Raw genomic sequence first — 18,868 nt, forward strand, 5'->3', positions numbered from 1 at the left:
GACACAGATGGTAACTCAAATCCAAAAGAGCAAACACAGATAAAAGATCAAAAGACATGCTACATACATTAAGTAAGTATAAATATACATTTTTATCTTTTTTTCTTTTTAATTTCTCTAAAAAATACCAGGCTTTGGGATGCCTGGGTGGCTCAGTCGGTTGAGCATCCGACTTCGGCTCAGGTCATGATCTCACAGTTCATGAGTTCGAGCCCTGCATCAGGCTCTGTGCTGACAGCTCGGAGCCTGGAGCCTGCAGCCTGCTTCAGTTTCTGTGTCTCCCTCTCTCTCTGGCCTTCTCCTGCTTGCACTCTTGCTCTCAAAATTAAATAAATTTTTAAAAATTAGGCTTTATAGGGGCACCTGGGTGGCTCAGTCGGTTAAGCGGCCGACTTCGGCTCGGGTCATGATCTCGTGGTCTGTGAGTTCGAGCCCCGTGTCGGGTTCTGTGCTGACAGCTCAGAGCCTGAAGCCTGTTTCAGATTCTGTGTCTCCCTCTCTCTGACCCTCCCCTGTTCATGCTCTGTCTCTCTCTGTCTCAAAAATAAATAAACGTTAAAAAAATTTTTTTTTAAATAAATAAAAATTAGGCTTTATAAAGCAATAGTTTTAAAAAATACAACTGAACCTTAAATAATACAGGTTTGAACTGTGTAGGTCTACTTATATGAAGACCTTTTTCAGTAAATACAGTAATGCATCTTTTCTTCCTTGTAATTTTCTAAACATTTTTCCTCTAGCTTATCTTATTGTAAGAATACAATATATAATACACATAACCTATAAAATACGTGTTAACTGTTATCAGTAAGACTTCCCATCAATAGTAAGCTACTAGGGTTACGGGGAGGGAGAGGGATCAAAAGTATACATGGATTTGTGACTGCACAGGGAGTCAGTGTCCCCAGTTCCTGTTCTGTTCAAGGGTCAAGTTTATAAAAACATACTACACAACAATACCTCAAAGGATGGGATGGAGAACAGAACAACCAGACAGAAAATTAATAAGGAAACAACTTGAGAGAAGTTGAGAACTTGAACAACGCTATAAACTAACAGGACCTAAAAGACATACAGATCACTCCACACAACAGAAAAATATGCATTTTTGTCACGTGCACATGGACTATTCTCCAAGACAGACTACAGATTAGGCCACAAAACAAGTCTTACTAAACTTATCAAGATGGAAACAATCTACAGTATTTTTTCTGATCACAATGGAAGGAAACTAAAGATCACCAGCCAAGAGAAAACTGGAAACTCACAAATATGTGGAAATAAAGCAACACATTCTTAAACCACCAATGGGAAAGGAAAAAAAAAATCACAAGGGAAATCAGAAAACACCTTGAAATAAATGAAAACATAACCAAAATGTATGGGATGCAACAAAAGCAATGCAATGTGGGAAATGTACTACTGTAAATGGTTATATGAAGAAAGAAAAAGGTCTCAAATCAATCTTACTTTACATCTTATGGAAATACAAAAAACAAAAACAGAAAACAATTTAATCCAAAGCTGGAAGGAGGAAGTAAATAATAAAGACTGGAGAGAAATAAAATGAAGAATAGAAAAACAGAAAATCAAAGAAACCAAGAGTTGGGTCTTCAAAATGATCGACAAAATTGTGAAACCTTACCTAGGCTAAGAAAAAAAAAAAGACTCAAATAACTAAACTCAGAAATGAAAGAGAAGACACTATCAACAAAGGTATGCTGACAAGTTGGATAACCTAGGTGAAATGAACATATTCTTAAAAACGCACAACGAACCAAGACTGAATCATAAGAAAATAGAAATCTGAATAAATTTATAAGAAGCCTGAATCAGCAACTGAAAGCCTCCTAACAAAGAAAAGCTCAAGACCATATGGCTAGTGGAGTCTACCAACATTTAAAGGAAAGTTAACACCAACTTTCTTATTAAACTCTTCCAAATAAATTGGCAAGGCAACATTTACTAACTTATTCTATGAGACAATACTACCCTGATGCTAAAGACAAAAACACTACAAGAAAATTACATACAAGGCAATATTCCTAAAGAATACAGACGTAAAAATCCTCAACAAAACACTAGCAAACCAAATCCAATAGCATATTAAAGGAATTATAAACTATAACCAATGGGATTTATTCCTGGAATGCACAGATGGATCAACACATGAAAATCAAAGTAATATACCACATTAAGAGAAGAAAAACACATGACCATTTCCATGGACTCAGAAAAAGCACTTGACAAAACTCAACAGCTTTTCATGATCAGAACACTCAAAAAAACTACAAACAGAAGAAAATGACCTCAACCTAACAGAAGCCATGTATGAAAAATCTACAGCCAGTATCATACTCACAGCGAAAAACCAAAAATCTTTTCTTCTAAGGGCAGGAACAAGATAAAGATGCTCACTTTTACCACTTCCGTTCAGAACAGTATTGGAAGTCCTAATCAGAGCAGACAGCAAAAAAATAAAAGGGATCCAAATTGCTAAAGAATAAAAAAATTATCTCTGTTCTCAAATAACATGACTTTATGTGGAAAACCCTACAGAATTCACACAAAACTGTTTGCAGGAATAAACTCAGAAAATTTGAAGGTACAACATCAATACACAAAAATCAGCGGCATCTCTATGTAATAACGAACACCCAAAAATAAAATTAAGAAAACAATTCCAACTACAGTAGCACCAAAAGAAGATAGCATACTTAGGATTAAGCTTAACCAATGAAATGAAACACATACATTGAAAACCATGTTGCTGAAATAAATTAAAGAAGATGCAGATAAAATGAAAAAGACCTGTGTTCCTGGATTACAAGAGGATATTAAGAAGCCCATATTATTGAAGACAATCTACAGATTCAACACAAACCCTATCAAAATCTCAATACCACTCTGGGGGGCAGAAATATGAAAATTCTTCTTAAAATTAATACAGAATCTCAAGGAACCCAAATAGTCAAAACAATCTTGAAAAAGAGCAAAGTTGGAGGTCTCATGCTTTCTGATTCAAAACTTACTACAAAACTATGGAAACCAAAACATAGTACCATACTGGCGTAAAGACTGACATACACAACAAGAGAATACAAAAGACAGCCCAGGAATAAACTCTTGTATGTATGTATTGTTAAAAGATTTTTTTTATAAGGATGCCAAAAACACTCAGTAGAGGAAAATAGCCTTTTCCAACCAAAAGCACTGGAAAAACTGGATATCCACATGAAAAAATAAAATACCCCTATCTTACATCATATACAAAAACTCAAAATGGAGTACAGACCTAAAAATAAGAGGCAAAACTATAAAACTCTTTGAAGAAAACCCAAAATAAAAACTTTAAGACACTGAATTTGACAATATACTCAACATCCCTTGCTGTTGCATAAATGGAAATCAAAACCACAATGAGATATCATTTTGCATCTATCAGGATGGCTATAAACAAAAGAACAGGAAAGAACAAGTGTTGGTGAAAATGTGGAGAAACTGAAACCCTTGTGCATTGCTGGTGGGACTGTGAAATGATGCAGCCATTGTGAAAAAATGGTACAGCAACCATTCAAAAAAATTAAACACACAATTACCATATGATCCACATATTCCACTTTGGGGTATACACACAAAAGATCCAAAAACTGGGGCCTGAACACCAATGTTCCAGCAGCATTACTCAAAACAGCCAAAAAATGGAAGCAACCCAAGTGTCCACCAATGAATGAATAAACAAGATATTATATATACACACACTGGAGTATTTATCAGCCTAAAAAAAGCAGCAAATTTTGGTACATACTATAATATAAAAGAATCCTGAGAACATGCCAAGTGAAATAAGTTTATCACTAAAGGACAAATATTTTGTTTCCACAAGAGTAGTATTCACAGAGACGGGAAATAGAATGGGGGCTGCCAAGCAAAGCAACAAGGCAGAATTGGGGATTATTGTTTACTGGGTATGGAGTTTCAATTTGGGAAGATGAAAAATGTTCTGGAAATGGATGGTGATGGTTGCATAACAATGTGAATGCACTTAAAGCCACAGAACTAGGGGTACCTGGGTGGCTCAGCTGGTTAAGCATCCAACTTCAGCTCACGGCATGATCTCATGGTTCGTGAGTTCAAGCCCTGCATCAGGCTCTGCACTGTCGCTTAGGATTCTGTCTGCCCCTGTCCAGTGCATGCCTGTGTGCACACTCTCTCTCAAAATATATTTTAAAAAGCCAAAGAGCTATACATTTAAAAATTATTAAAAAGGTAAATTTGTTATGCACATTCTACCACATTAAAAAAAATGAAAGTAAATCCAGTTATAGATAAGTCACAAGGATAAAAGGTACAGCATAGGGAATACAGTCAATGATATTATAATAGGGTTTTATGGTAGCTACACCTGGGGTGAGCATAGGATACTGTATAGAAATGTTGAACCTCTGTGTTGTACACCGGAAACTAATGTAACGTTAACTATACTCAAAAAAATTTTTAGGAGGGCCAACAGGCACATGAAAAGATGTTCAACGTCGCTCCTCATCAGAGAAATACAAATCAAAACCACACTCAGATATCACCTCATGCCAGTCAGAGTGGCCAAAATGAACAAATCAGGAGACTATAGATGCTGGAGAGGATGTGGAGAAACGGGAACCCTCTTGCACTGTTGGTGGGAATGCAAATTGGTGCAGCCACTCTGGAAAACAGTGTGGAGGTTCCTCAAAAAATTAAAAATAGACCTACCCTATGACCCAGCAATAGCACTGCTAGGAATTTACTCAAGGGATACAGGAGTACTGATGCATAGGGGCACTTGTACCCCAATGTTTAGAGCAGCACTCTCAACAATAGCCAAATTATGGAAAGAGCCCAAATGTCCATCAACTGATGAATGGATAACGAAATTGTGGTTTATATACACAATGGAGTACTACGTGGCAATGAGAAAGAATGAAATATGGCCCTTTGTAGCAACATGGATGGAACTGGAGAGTGTTATGCTAAGTGAAATAAGCCATACTGAGAAAGACAGATACCATGTGGTTTCACTCTTATGTGGATCCTGAGAAACTTAACAGAAACCCATGGGGGAGGGGAAGGAAAAAAAAAAAAAGTTAGAGTGGAAGAGAGCCAAAGCATAAGAGACTCTTAAAAACTGAGAACAAACTGAGGGTTGATGGGGGGGGGGGGAGGGTGGGTGATGGGTATTGAGGAGGGCACCTTTTGGGATGAGCACTGGGTGTTGTATGGAAACCAATTTGACAATAAACTTCATAAAAAAATAAAATAAAATAAAATAAAATAAAATAAATTTTTAAAGGCATGAGAATAAAAAAAGAGGCTGAAAAAACTGCTGTATTTTACCAGAATTATATTAGTAACCCCAAATATACTATAAGAAGATACACATTGTAATCACTAGAGAAACTGTTAGTAAAATAATTCAAAAAAGTATAGTTAAGAAATCAGAGGCCGAGGGTGGCTCAATCAGTTAATCATCTGACTCTTGACATAGGCTCAGTTCATATGGTTTGTGAGATCGAGCCCCTGCTTGGGATCCTCCCTCTCTCTCAAAACAAATAAATAAACTTAAAAAAAAAAAAAAAAGGAGTAACAAAGGACATATTAAACAAAACACCAAAATGATATAAATCCAACCATATCAATAATTATATGTGGCTGGACTAAACACTCCAATCAAATGGCAGGGATTATCAGATTAGATTTGGGAAATAACAACAAAAAAGCAAAATCTAAATATATGCTGTCCATACAAGACATACTTCAGATTCAAAGATGTAATTATTTTGTGCAAGCAAAAGGGTAGCAAACAGTATGTCACACAAGTGGTAAACCATAAGAGAACTGTAGTGGCAATATTAATATACAGTAAAATACACTCTATGAAAACAAACATTAGTGGGGAGAGAACTCATGATTTAAACAAACACACACGCGTGCGCGCACATCAATGCAAAAGACAAATATGACCATTATAAATGTATACAAACCTAAGCAACACAGCCCAAAAATACATGAGCAAAAATCAAAAGCATTGAAAGAGAAAACAATTCAACCAGAGTTGGAGATTTCAATCTCTACTCTCAATAACTGATACTGCTAGACTGAACATTAACAAGGATACAGAAGACTTGAACCACGTCAACCAATTTAACCTACCATTTACAGAACTCTCTGCCAGTAACAGAATACATATTCTTTACAAGTACACATCAAAACATGTTCTAACACAAAGCATATGGTAACCCATAATAATCTTAAAGGAGTAAAATTATTCAAAGTAGAGTCCTCAACCACAATGGAATTAAGTTAGAACCAATAACAAAGAGTATGGGAAATCCTTAAATATTTGGAAATTAAACCACATGCTTCTAAATAATCCATGATCCAAAGAAATTATTTAATTTTAAAAATGATTAAACTTTAAGAACTGAATTGAGAACAAAATTTGATGCACATCAAATGCTATGGGGTGGAGGGTAGATGAATAGGTAGAGTAAAGGGATTTTCAGGACAAGGAAAACATTCTGCATGACATTACAATCACAGATATTTGCAAATATACATTTGTCTGAACCCAGAGAACCTACAACACCAAACCCAAAGAAAATAATTTAAAAATCAGTGCACAAATAAAAAAACAGGAAACACAAAATTAACAGACCAATAAAAGATCAGTAAAACCAGAAGTTGGCTCACTGAAAAGATCTACGAAATTGCTAAAATTTTACCTAAACCAATGAGGACAATCACTTAAGATTCCATCTTAATTTTAGGATGGATTTTTCTATTTCTAAAAAAAAAAAAAAAATACCATTGGGATTGCACTAAAGCTGTAGATTGCTGTGGGTAGTACTAGTATCTTAATCCGTGAACATGGGATGTCTTTTCATTTATTTGCATCTCTAATTTTTTTCAGCAATGGTTTTGTAGTTTTCAGCATATAAGTCTTTTGCCTCCTCAGTTAAGTTTAATTCTAATTATTTAATTTTTTTGATACCATTGTAAATAAAATGGTTTTCTCAATTTCACTTTTGGATATTCATTGTTATAGCATAGAAACGCAACTGATTTTTGCATGTTGATTTTGTGTCTTTCAATTTTGCTGAATTTATTATTTCTAACTATAAAAAACTATGAGAATAAAACAAGTTTTGGCAAGGTTGCAAAACAGCAATATACAAAAATCAATTTTACATCTATATACTTGTAATAATCTGAAAATGAAATTAACAATTACATTTATGAGAGCATCTTAAAACATAAATAAAAACACGTAGGAATAAATTTAACAAAAGTGAAAGACCTGTACACTGAAAACTCCAAAACGCTGCTAAGAGAACATTTTTAAAACCTAAATAAATAGAAAGACACTGCATGTTCATAGACTGGAATATACTATACCAATGAGATGGCAATTCTCTCTGTTGATCTACAAACTTAGCGCAATCCCCTGAAAATCCTGGTCTTTGTTTTGGTTTGTTTTTTGTGTTTCGTTTTTATGAGTTTTTTCTTTTTCTTTTCTTTTTTTTTAGAAATTGACAAGATATTGGGGCGCCTGGGTGGCGCAGTCGGTTAAGCGTCCGACTTCAGCCAGGTCACGATCTCGCGGTCCGGGAGTTCGAGCCCCGCGTCAGGCTCTGGGCTGATGGCTCGGAGCCTGGAGCCTGTTTCCGATTCTGTGTCTCCCTCTCTCTCTGCCCCTCCCCCGTTCATGCTCTGTCTCTCTCTGTCTGAAAAATAAATAAACGTTGAAAAAAAAATTTTTTTTAAAGAAATTGACAAGATAATCCTAAAAGTTATACAGAAATGCAAAGGATCTAGAATAGGCAAGATAGGGGCGCCTGGGTGGCGCAGTCGGTTAAGCGTCCGACTTCAGCCAGGTCACGATCTCGCGGTCCGGGAGTTCGAGCCCCGCGTCAGGCTCTGGGCTGATGGCTCGGAGCCTGGAGCCTGTTTCCGATTCTGTGTCTCCCTCTCTCTCTCTGCCCCTCTCCCGTTCATGCTCTGTCTCTCTCTGTCCCAAAAATAAATAAACGTTGAAAAAAAAAAAAAAATAGAATAGGCAAGATAATTTTGAAAACAAAGTAGGGCTTTTGCCACCCAATTTCTAAATTTGCTATAAAGCTTCAGTGTGATGCTTGCATAATAGACATATCAATGAATGAAAACAACAGAAAATACAGAAATCACCCCTTACTGTTATAGTCAACTGATGCTTTTTTTTTTTTTAATTTTTTTTTCCAACGTTTATTTATTTTTGGGATAGAGAGAGACAGAGCATGAACGGGGGAGGGGCAGAGAGAGAGGGAGACACAGAATCGGAAACAAGCTCCAGGCTCTGAGCCATCAGCCCAGAGCCTGACGCGGGGCTCGAACTCACAGAGCGCGAGATCGTGACCTGGCTGAAGTCAGACGCTTAACCGATGCGCCACCCAGGTGCCCCTAGTCAACTGATGTTTGACAAAGGTGCCAATGCAATTCAACAGTGAAGAGTTTTTCGAACAAATTGTGCTAAGACAACCGGATATGTTTAGAAACAAAAAAAAACAACCTTGGTCTTTACAAAAAAATCAACTCAAAATTGGTAACAGACTTACATATAAGAGGTCAAATTATAAAACTTATAAAAGGAAACATAAGATGCTGTGACCTTGGATTGGCCAAAGGTTTTTCAAGATACAAAAAGCATGATTCACAGAAGAAAAAAAAGAAAAACAAACTAGACTTCATCAAAATTAAGCTTTTATTCTCCAAAAGACACCACTAAGAAACTGAAAATCCAAATTATATAAGGAACCCTTACAACTCAAGGTTGTTAGGTAAAAACATTCCAATTAAAAAAAAAAAAAAAGGAGGGCAGGGCGCCTGGGTGGCTCAGTGGGTTAAGCATCTGACTTCGGCTCAGGTCATGATCTCTCTGTATGCTCCAGCCCCTGCATCAGGCTCTGTGCTGACAGCTCAGAGCCCGGAGGCTGCTTCAGATTCTGTGTCTCTCTCTCTGCCCGTCCCCTGCTCACACTCTGTGTCTCAATAATAAATGAACATTAAAAAATTTTTTTTCTTAATTTAAAAAAAGGAGGGCAAAGGGTTTGAATAGATATTTCACCAAATATGGTATACAAATGGCTAATAAGCACATGAAAAGATGCCAAACACTGTCAGTCATTAGGAAAGTACAAATTAAAGTCACAATGAGATACCACTACAAACCCACTAAAATAGCGGTAATAAAAAGGAATTACAATAACCAAGTGTTGAGAAGGATGTGGAGAAACAGAAACCTTCATGCTTTGCTAGTGGGGATAATGTAAAATGCTACTTAACGCTACTGTGGAACAGTTTAGCAGTTTCCTAAAAAGCTAAACATCAGTGTACCAGATGACCTAGCAGTTCCATTCCTATCTCCCTATAAGAAATGATAATACGCATCCTTGCAAAGATATGCATACAGTTGTTTATAGCAGCATTATCCATAATGACCCCAAAAACAGAAACAACCAAATATCCATTAGCTGGTAAATGGATTTTTAAAATGTGGTATAAGCCACACAATGGAATAATATTTGGCTATAAAAAGGAGTACCACAAAAACATTATGCTAAGTAACAGCCAGACACAAGAGACTGCATGTTGTATGGTTTCCTTCACATGAAACTTCCAAAAGTCCAATCTACAGGGCCAAAAAGGCCAATGGTTCCCTGGGGCCGGAATATGAACACAAGTTAAATGCAAATGGGCATAATACTTCTTGGGGTTGCTATAAATATCCTAAAACTAGATTGTGATGATGTTTTACAACTCTATAAATTTACTAAAAGTCACTGTACCTTTACAAGACTTTTATACATCTCAATAAAGCTGTTAGAAAATTAAACCACAGCAAATTCTGCTGTACACCTACAATAATATTCAAATTTTCACATGTAAACTTATGTATGCTTTATTATGGATCTAAGGCAAATCACTTGGGGAGGCGGGTTTGGGATAGCAACTCAAAATGAAGCAATTAGAATGAACTTAAAAGAAGCCTAAGATACCTTGATTCCAACCAACTGACACTTGCTAGCAAATAAAATATTTTTAATTAAGTAACTGTCACTTTGTGGCAAGTGTGAATTCTAGACTGGTCTTAAATACTTTCAAATTTTAAGTTTATTCACTCTAATATGATATCTATATATGATACCTAATTTGATAAGTTGCATATTCAGCAGTAAACAGAATGCTTTAACGCAGTATTTCCTATATAGGTGACACTTTTTTAATCACAGGGTAAGAAAATAATTTTTCCAACTTTTCTTCAATCCTTTTGATTTAAAGAGGATATCTGTGACAGGTGCTACTGATCCTTTTTTGTGTGTTTATTTTTGAGAAAGAGACAGAGTGTGAGCAGGCGAGGGGCAGAGAGAGGGGGAGACACAGAATCTGAAGCAGACTCCAGGTTCTGACAGTGAGATCATGACCTAAGCCCAACTCAGATGCTTAAAGGACTGAGCCACCCAGGTGCCCCTGTCCTGTGCTGGTTTACTTCTAAACACCTCTCGCGTAGCTGCTAACTCCTCCTTTTAAGAAAAGGGCAAGAGCCTTTGGCAGGAACCTAAATTTTCGTAACATCGTTTTCATTCTATTCCCTCATACAGAAACACTGTATTTATCCAAGTGGTGCTGGCTTTCCATTTATAGTAAAGATATAAATTACTTTAAAAGAGAATTTCAAGTTTAAAAGTTAGATTGGAGAAGTACTATAAGGACAGGGCAAAACTCATGAATTAGGCATGTGAAGGACCTAAATTCAAGAAACGCTGCTTCCTATGATGTAAAGCACCTAGTCCACAAACTCAGAATGAATGTTTCCCTGTCATATGCATCAAATCAATGCTTAACAAGCATCCGAGATGGGTGAAATGTCCTTATTTAAATGTTTATACTGCTGTTTTATGGGACTTTCCTTTCCACAGGTCACTTCCAATATAAACACAGACTGGGAACCAGTTCAATTGGTTATGAGACCGCACAATAGTTTATGTTTTGGCAAACTACAGAGGACCCTTTGCCACATACCACTTCTTTCTTTTTCCCCTAGCTTTACTGAGATATAACTGACCTACAACACTGCATGAGTTTAAGATGTACAGGCTGTTTGATACACTTATATCTCACAAAATGATTACCACCGTAGTGTTAGCCAACACCTGCATCACATAGTTAGCACTTTTCTCATAGTGAGAACACTGAAGATCCACTATCTCAGCAACTTTCAGGTATATAATACAGTATCACGTACTACTGTCATTACATTAAATCCCCAGAACGTATTCACCTGACATCTGGAAGTTTGCACTCTTTGAACAACTCCCCTTTTTCCACACCTCCTAACCTCTGGTAACCACCATTCTAGTCTGTTTCTTTCTATGCATTCAGCTTTTTCAGATTCCATACGTAAGTGCCATCATACAGTATCTGCCTTTGGTTAACTTATTTTACTTAGGACAATGCCTTCAAGGTCCATCCATGTTGTTGCAAATGGCAAGATTATCTTTCTTTCTGGTGGCTGAGTAACATTCCATTGTGTATATATATCACATCTTCTTTATCCATTCATCCACTGACACACACTTAGGTTGACTTAGGTTGTTTTCATATCTTGGCTACTGTGAATAACAAGTACTACTTTTCTAATATAACCAAACTGTGTATAATAAAGTATTTAATTCACTTTCACCTAAATAACCCTATCTAAAATAACTTTTTCTAAATTTAACTTGTAATTTAATACTACCATTTTTTTAAACTACATGTCAACATTTTTAAATCTTCCACTTATTAAACCTTTAAAACATTCTGTGCTATGCATAGGATACCCTAAATTCATCAACTTAGTTTCAAAATACTTATTAGGGGCACCTGGGTGGCTCAGTTGGTTAAGTGTCCAACTCTTGACTTCAGCCCAGGTCATGATCTTATGGTTTGTGAGTTCAAGCCCTGCATCAGGCTTCTGCCCTGACAGACAAGACGCTGCTTGGGATTCTCTCCCTCTTCCTCTGCTCCTCCCCCACTAGTTCTCTCTCAAATAAGTAAACATTTAAAAAATAAAAATACTTATTAAGCATATGCTTTGTACAGGCATTATGTATAGTACAAAAGATCATTTCTGCCCTCCAGAAACTTACTATCTAAATGGATAAATAAAACGTGTGCAAAAACTTGCAAACATTAGTTCATCAAAAAAATGAACACATCTTGTTATGGTAAATAAAGAATGACTCAGAGAAAGCAGAATTTCATAGAAGCTAAAGGATGGATAATATTCTGACAGGCAGAGATGGGGCAAGTGATCATTCTAAGAGGGGAGTGTCTCTGATAACAAACTAGAAGTTTGAACTTCATTCTGTAGCCAACAGTGAACCCTAAAAGACTTCCAAGCAGTGAGTTTGTGAGAAAGGCTCTCCAGGGGCACCTGGGTGGCTCAGTCCGCTAAGTGTCTGACTCTTGGTTTCGGCTCAGGTCAGGATCCCACTTGTGAGATCAAACCCAGGCATCGGGCTCTGCGCTGACAGTGAGGAGCCTGCTTGGGATTCTCTCTCCCCCTCTCTCTGCCTCTCCACCACTCACAAGCTCTCTCAAAAATGAATTAAAAAAAATTTTTTTAATAAAAAAAAAAAGGCTCTCTGGAAGCAATCAGTGATAGAACAGAGTTGACAAGGTAGGAAATGGGAGAGTGGGAAAATACAGGTACAAATTAAATGGCCCTCCTGAGGTCCACAGTTAACCATATACCTAATCCTACAACTTGGCTTCTTTCAACACCTCCTCGTTCTCTCTTATTAGCATACACCAACAAGAACATAAGGTTGTAGTCAGGGTTACTCAAAAGACACACATTTTATTTCATAAGCCAAGTAAGTATCTATTTCAGCTTTTTTTTTTTTTTTTAGCAAACTTCACAGCAATAAATCACAAAATTTTCATTTTTATTAACACATTTAACATATTAATGCCTTTGCATAGAGTGTTTTGTTATGTATAACATGCCCCTTCATCCGTTTCCTATACTGCCTATTAATGCTATCTTTCACACAAGATGTTCAAAAATACTTCCAAAGATAGTTTACATATATAAATAATGACCCCAAAATTGACATAAAACTAACTTAAAATTACAGCATTTTAAGGTATCATTCTGTGGTTCACGTATGTAGGCTTTTGTATTCAGAGTTAAGCAGTGCATTAGAGGAATCATTCTGGGCCCTCTAGTACAGTTCAAAACACAACCTCACAAAACACCGTCGGTCATAAATCATAACATGGTTTAAACAGCAGCTTCAATCCCAAAGCTGAAACTAGTCCTTTTTCTTTTTTTAATGTTTTTAATGTTTATTTATTTATTTTGAGAGAGCATTTATTTTGAGAGCATGAGCAGGGGAGGAGCAGAGAGAGAGAGACACAGAATCTGAAACAGGCTCCAGGCTCCGAGCTGTCAGCACAGAGCCCGACGCAGGGCTCGAACTCACAAACCGTGAGATCATGACCTGGGCCGAAGTCGGAAGCCTAACCGATTGAGCCACTCTGGTGCCCCTCATGCAAACATTTTAAACCAATTCATTCTAAATTGAGTACTGATAGTTCCTCAATTTAGCTAGAGGTGTTTTCACTTTTAAAAGAAATTTGTTGGGGCGCCTGGGTGGCGCAGTCGGTTAAGCGTCCGACTTCAGCCAGGTCACGATCTCGCGGTCCGTGAGTTCAAGCCCCGCGTCAGGCTCTGGGCTGATGGCTCAGAGCCTGGAGCCTGTTTCCGATTCTGTGTCTCCCTCTCTCTCTGCCCCTCCCCCGTTCATGCTCTGTCTCTCTCTGTCCCAAAAATAAATAAAAAAACGTTGAAAAAAAAAAATTTTTAAAAAAAGAAATTTGTTAACCTAAATTGATTTTAACTTACATAGTTTCAGTAAGTTTAGAAATTAAAAAAACAAAGCAAAAAGAAAAAAAAAAGCTTTCAGACAGTGAAAAAAGGCATATTCCAAGAGGAGGAGACTGAAAGCAGGTCTGGCACCGGCTCCCCATTAACCCAGCCATCTAGTCACAGACCTTGAGAGCATCTGACCCAATACTTGATTCTTCAAGTGATGAAGCTGAAGCCAGAGACCAAGATTAACCATTCCTGGACCTACAGTAACATGCAGCCTCCACTAAGGCACCTCATTTCACCTCATATGCCCTAACCCCACACACGGGATGTTACTGGTAGCGACCCCAGGACTTCTGTAAGAAAGCAGCTAAGTGTAGGATGGAAGTTTAAAGGTAGGAGTCACTAGCAGCTTTAAATTCCGTGACTGCCTATTCTACATAGTGTCTAACTCCAAAGGCAAAAAAAGCAGGTGTTATTTTTCTTTTTTTATTTATGTTTGAGAGAGCGCAAGCGGGGGAGAGGCAAAGAGTGGGGGACAGAGGAGCTGAAGGGGTCTCTGTGCTGACAGAAGAGAGCAAGACGTGGGGCTCACGAACGGCGAGATCACGACCTGAGCCGAAGTCCGACGCTCAACTGACCAGCCACTCGGGCGCCCTAACAGATGTTCTTAACATCCCTAAGAAAACTGACGCACATTTTTGTTTCTTTCACAGAGCAATGAAGTAACCTGCAGGCTTCGGGTCCATTCATCCCTCGTAGTAAGTCTGGTACTGTCTAAACTTGTCTACCCTTTCAGGGACGGTTAAATTTGAGGCTGTTCCATCAAGGTGAAATTCATTCCAAATTCGGGAGACGAGTTAAAATTCAAGCTCTAATTATTTCTTCTGCATGAACTTTCAAGATGATTATATACACACAAGCAAATAAAAATTATTCCACTGGCAGACACACTGTAAGTGAGGTAGCATCTCATTTAAACACCCAGTGATATACAATGCCCGTGTTCAAAAAGGACATCAAGCACCAGACAGAAGAGTCACGCTGCCGGTTACATAACCACCTCTTTGGGTTTGATATTTACTTACAACGTACATCGGCCCAAACTCAACGGCGAACAGTTTCGCCTTACAGCCTATGACAGTCCTATAAAGAGGCTACCGGGGGCGCCTGGGTGGCTCAGTCGGTTAAGCATCCGACTTCAGCTCAGGTCACGATCTCACGGTTTGTGGGTTCGAGCCCCACGTCGGGCTCTGGGCTGATGGCTCAGAGCCTGGAGCCTGCTTCCGATTCTGTGTCTCCCTCTCTCTCTGCCCCTCCCCCGTTCATGCTCTGTCTCTCTCTGTCCCAAAAATAAATAAATAAACGTTGAAAAAAAAATTAAAAAAAAAAAAAAAAAAAGAAGCTACCGGAAACACCTAAGTCCCATCATCACTTTCACCAGGGCTGTGAGAGTAGACAGGACTTTTCAAGTATTCACAAGGCCAGCCAGACAGCTGAGGGTTTTAACTAACTTAACTAAAGCCAGTAACGCCACACGGATCTAATACAACCAAGGTCATCACCTATTTCCACGCGGTCAAGTCAGCTACCAAAAGACAAAAACTGCACTCTGACGTCGCTAAGTACTGCCTTCTTTGGGGGACAAGCCACCACCAACCAACATTTTTTTTTTTCCTTCTGTAGCTTTTAGAGCCTGACCGAAGAGCAGCGTTTGCGGAAAAAAGGGAGTAGCCCACCCACCACTTGAGTTCGGTGAAGTTCTTTTCTCTACCTACTCAGTGGTGACACAAGGAGAAAACAACAACAACAACAACAACAACAGCAGCAGCAGCAGGGCTCGCAGAAAGCACACACACAACTCAGGTTCGTGCTTTTCCCAAACCTCATGACTTCCAGGTGTTAAATGCCCGAGCGCGGCGCGGACACATCGGAGCTCAACTTCCGCTCCTGCCAACCTCCCCCTGCAATTCTCTACCGAGAGTCCCGGGCAGCGGCGAGGCGGGGAGGAGATGCTGGGGTGAAGCGACGCGTGGGACGAGCAGACCTTCGGTCAAAAACGAAGGAATGCTGGCTGCGGCTGCTCGAAGAAAGTTCTCCCAGGCCTGCCAAGTCTGGCACTGGGTGAAGCCCAACAGGCTCTCCCCAACTCCAGAACCACGGCCTTGAAAGCAGGGGCGGGCTGGGAGCGCACGGCGCCCAGACTGCTATTTGCGGAAAGTTTAAACAAATTTGCTCCTCGGGGAAGGGGGGAAGGGAGCGGAGGGCAAGTCCGGGCTCGGCCAGGGGAGCGCGCGGGGTCTGCGCGGCGCGCGGCCGCCGGTCCGACGCGGGGAGGCGCACGGCTTTTCGGCCGCCGCCGCCTCTGCCCCCCGAGCCCCGGCCGAACGGGGCCGAACGCGGGTCCGGCGCCGAGGGGCAGGGGCGCGGGACGCCGGGTGGAAGTTGAGGGCGGGACCGCGCCGGGACGCCGGGGAGGGAGCGGCGAGAGGCGGCGGGCGGCTCTACTTACGCGGCTGTACCAGATGCTGAGGCGGACCGGGGCCAGCACGGCGAAGAAAGTCCTCTGGGGGTCGGACTGGACGTGGATAGGCGCCTCGGCCGGGCTCCCCAGAGGGCACAGCAGCCTCTTGGGCCAGCCGCTCAGGAAATACATGGTCCGCGCGGAGCCGCCGACGCCGCGGCGCCCGGCGGCCCCCGGCCCCGTCCGTCACACTCAGCGGCCCGGGGCCGGACGCCCGCCTCCCACACCGCCACCGGCCGAGTCGGCGGCGTCGGCAGCGGCAGCTCGGAGCATCTGCCCGCTGGCCGGGCCGGGCCGGGCCGGGCCGACGCGAAGCGAAGCGACGAAGGAACCCTTGGGCTGACGGGGCCCAGTGTGGGGGAGGTAGGGGGAGGGAGAGTCGGGATGGAGAGGGGGCGGGAGGAGCGCGGAGGCCCGCCCCGGCCCGGCCCCACCCCTTCCTCGGGCCGCACGGGCGTCACCACGCCGCGCCGCGTGGGTCGGGCCGGGGAAGGCTTGCCGCGCGCACGCGCCTTGGAGACTTCTCCCTACTTCCCCCGCCCCGCCGTCGCTCTTCTTTCTGAAGCTCCGCCCCTATCTTCACGAGCGGCCGCCGCGCTGCGTCAACACGCATGCGCCTTTGCCCCCTTCTGGCCCCTCGGCACCTCCCACTTGCAATGTGCACCACGTTGTTGGGGCCGGGTGGGCGGGACTACCGCCTGAGACTCAGGGGAAAGTGGGCCGAACTGGGCGAGACCCAGTTGCGGGGTGACTCGAATCGCGGAACACGCCTCTCGCCCGGCCTCAAGCCAAATTTGACTCCCTTCGCGGATTGGTGAGGCTTGTGGGCCGGGCCTGGCGCTGCAACTCGGGGAAAAGGTGGGGGGAGATTTGCAGGGGAGCGATAGTCATGTGACCTTCCCTGCTGGCCAGGCAGCCCACCTACCCCAACAGTTCCCCGTGCTGGGCCGTGGGGTCCTTGGCCTAGTGAGCCGCTGTTGCGTGCCAGGCTCTGCAGTGAAAGCTGGCGGTGGAGTTCCTGCCCTCGTGGGGTTTACAGCCTAGAGGGGGCCTTTATTCGATCCGTGAATAAACCACCCGCCTTGAAAGTGCCTGAGCCACATCCTCTTTCCTTCGGGTTTCCAAATCTAGCGTGTAATTAAGAATTCAATTTGTATTCATCTATCCCTTTACCAACCACAATGTTAGACAAGGCAAGGCTGTCTCTTTTTTTGCACCCTTCGGTAGAGTATATGCCACAAAAGAATTGGACATAATTTTAGATCTGGGACGGGCCTTAGAGTCTCTCTAGTTGGATGTTTAACTTGTGGACCCCAGGGATCACCTTAACAACTGTTTCTTTTTGAGTACTGACCCAGTGGTTACCTCTGAATAGGAGGACGGCGTCAGTGGGGATGGAGTGTGTGTAGAGAAGGCGAAGGGTGGGGGGATCCAAAATAAAAGACTTCTCATTGTCTGCCCCTTTTGTTCACTTTTCATTTTTCCACATTTTTTAAATTAAAAAAATAAGTTAACCCAGGTTTAAAACAAATGTTGCATGAAAAAGTAACAAACAGCAAAGGAGGAAACAAAGTAACTTAATGCGTATCAGATGTAGCATTGTAGCTGGTATTCATAACAAAATATGTAACTTTTACAGAATTTTTTTAAACATTCACTGCATTCCCCAGAAGGTGATCAAAGAACCCAGGATTCCTCAAATCACAGTTGAAACTGCCGCACCACTCACTGGCCTCTTGTGGTCAGACTGTGTCTCCTTCCTGGCGTCCCCCCACCCCCACGTCCAGCACAGCAGCCTGGCACACACCAGGAATAGTAAACTCTGAAAATATGTGTCAAATGAAAATTGGATGAAACCCTGATCCAGCTGAACTACACCATTGGACAAAGAGACCCAGAGAAGTTTCTTGATTTACCAAAATAAAACTGTAGAAGAATAATACAGTTGCGTCATACTTTCATCTGACTTGTATTCGGTTATGCACTTGGCAGAGAAAGAGAGAAAATGAAAATAGGTTACAGTGCAGCAGTTACACGGGCAATTTTACTGAGAATGTATTCGTCCTAGCTCCCCTTCAGAGGTCTTTGTTCTGTGCCTTCTAAGTGAGAGCACCAACTTCCAAGTAATTTTCTTGCACTCTGTTTTTTTAAAGTTTTTAATGTTTATTTATTTTTCAGAGAGACAGAGTCAGAGCATGAGTGGGAGAGGGGCAGACACACACACACACACACACACACACACACACACACACAGAATCTGAAGCAGCCCCCAGGCTCTGAGCTGTCAGCACAGAGTCCGACATGGGGCTCAAACCCACCAACCATGAGATCATGACCTGAGCTGAAGTCGGACACTTAACGGACTGAGGCACCCACACAGCGCCCCCCCCCCTTTTTTTTTTAAATTTTTAATG

The 18,868-nt window shown here is 41.3% G+C and overlaps 1 protein-coding gene and 1 long non-coding RNA gene across 4 annotated transcripts in view; one reads left to right on the forward strand and one right to left on the reverse strand.

Moving 5' to 3' along the window:
• RIC1 (RIC1 homolog, RAB6A GEF complex partner 1) overlaps positions 1-16,892 on the reverse strand; it is a 135,584-nt gene extending 118,692 nt beyond the window's left edge. For 2 of the 3 annotated variants that reach the window (XR_006295066.1, XM_043566524.1), the window contains exon 1: positions 16,443-16,817. Coding sequence is in view for 2 of the 3 variants with exons in the window: in XM_043566524.1 (XP_043422459.1) it covers positions 16,443-16,586 (144 nt within the window). In the remaining variant the exon portion in view is untranslated. Of the gene's footprint in view, positions 1-16,442 lie in introns of all 3 variants that reach the window. The other variant, XM_043566525.1, reaches the window with a different exon arrangement.
• Positions 16,893-16,988: 96 nt separating this feature from the next.
• Positions 16,989-18,394, forward strand: LOC122475000. The gene is made up of 2 exons (XR_006295067.1): positions 16,989-17,268; positions 18,125-18,394. It is a non-coding gene; the product is annotated as an uncharacterized LOC122475000 (long non-coding RNA).
• The last annotated feature ends 474 nt before the right edge of the window (positions 18,395-18,868 follow it).

Source organism: Prionailurus bengalensis, chromosome D4 (assembly GCF_016509475.1).
Source record: "Prionailurus bengalensis isolate Pbe53 chromosome D4, Fcat_Pben_1.1_paternal_pri, whole genome shotgun sequence".
In the NCBI taxonomy this organism is placed as follows: Eukaryota; Metazoa; Chordata; class Mammalia; order Carnivora; family Felidae; genus Prionailurus; species Prionailurus bengalensis.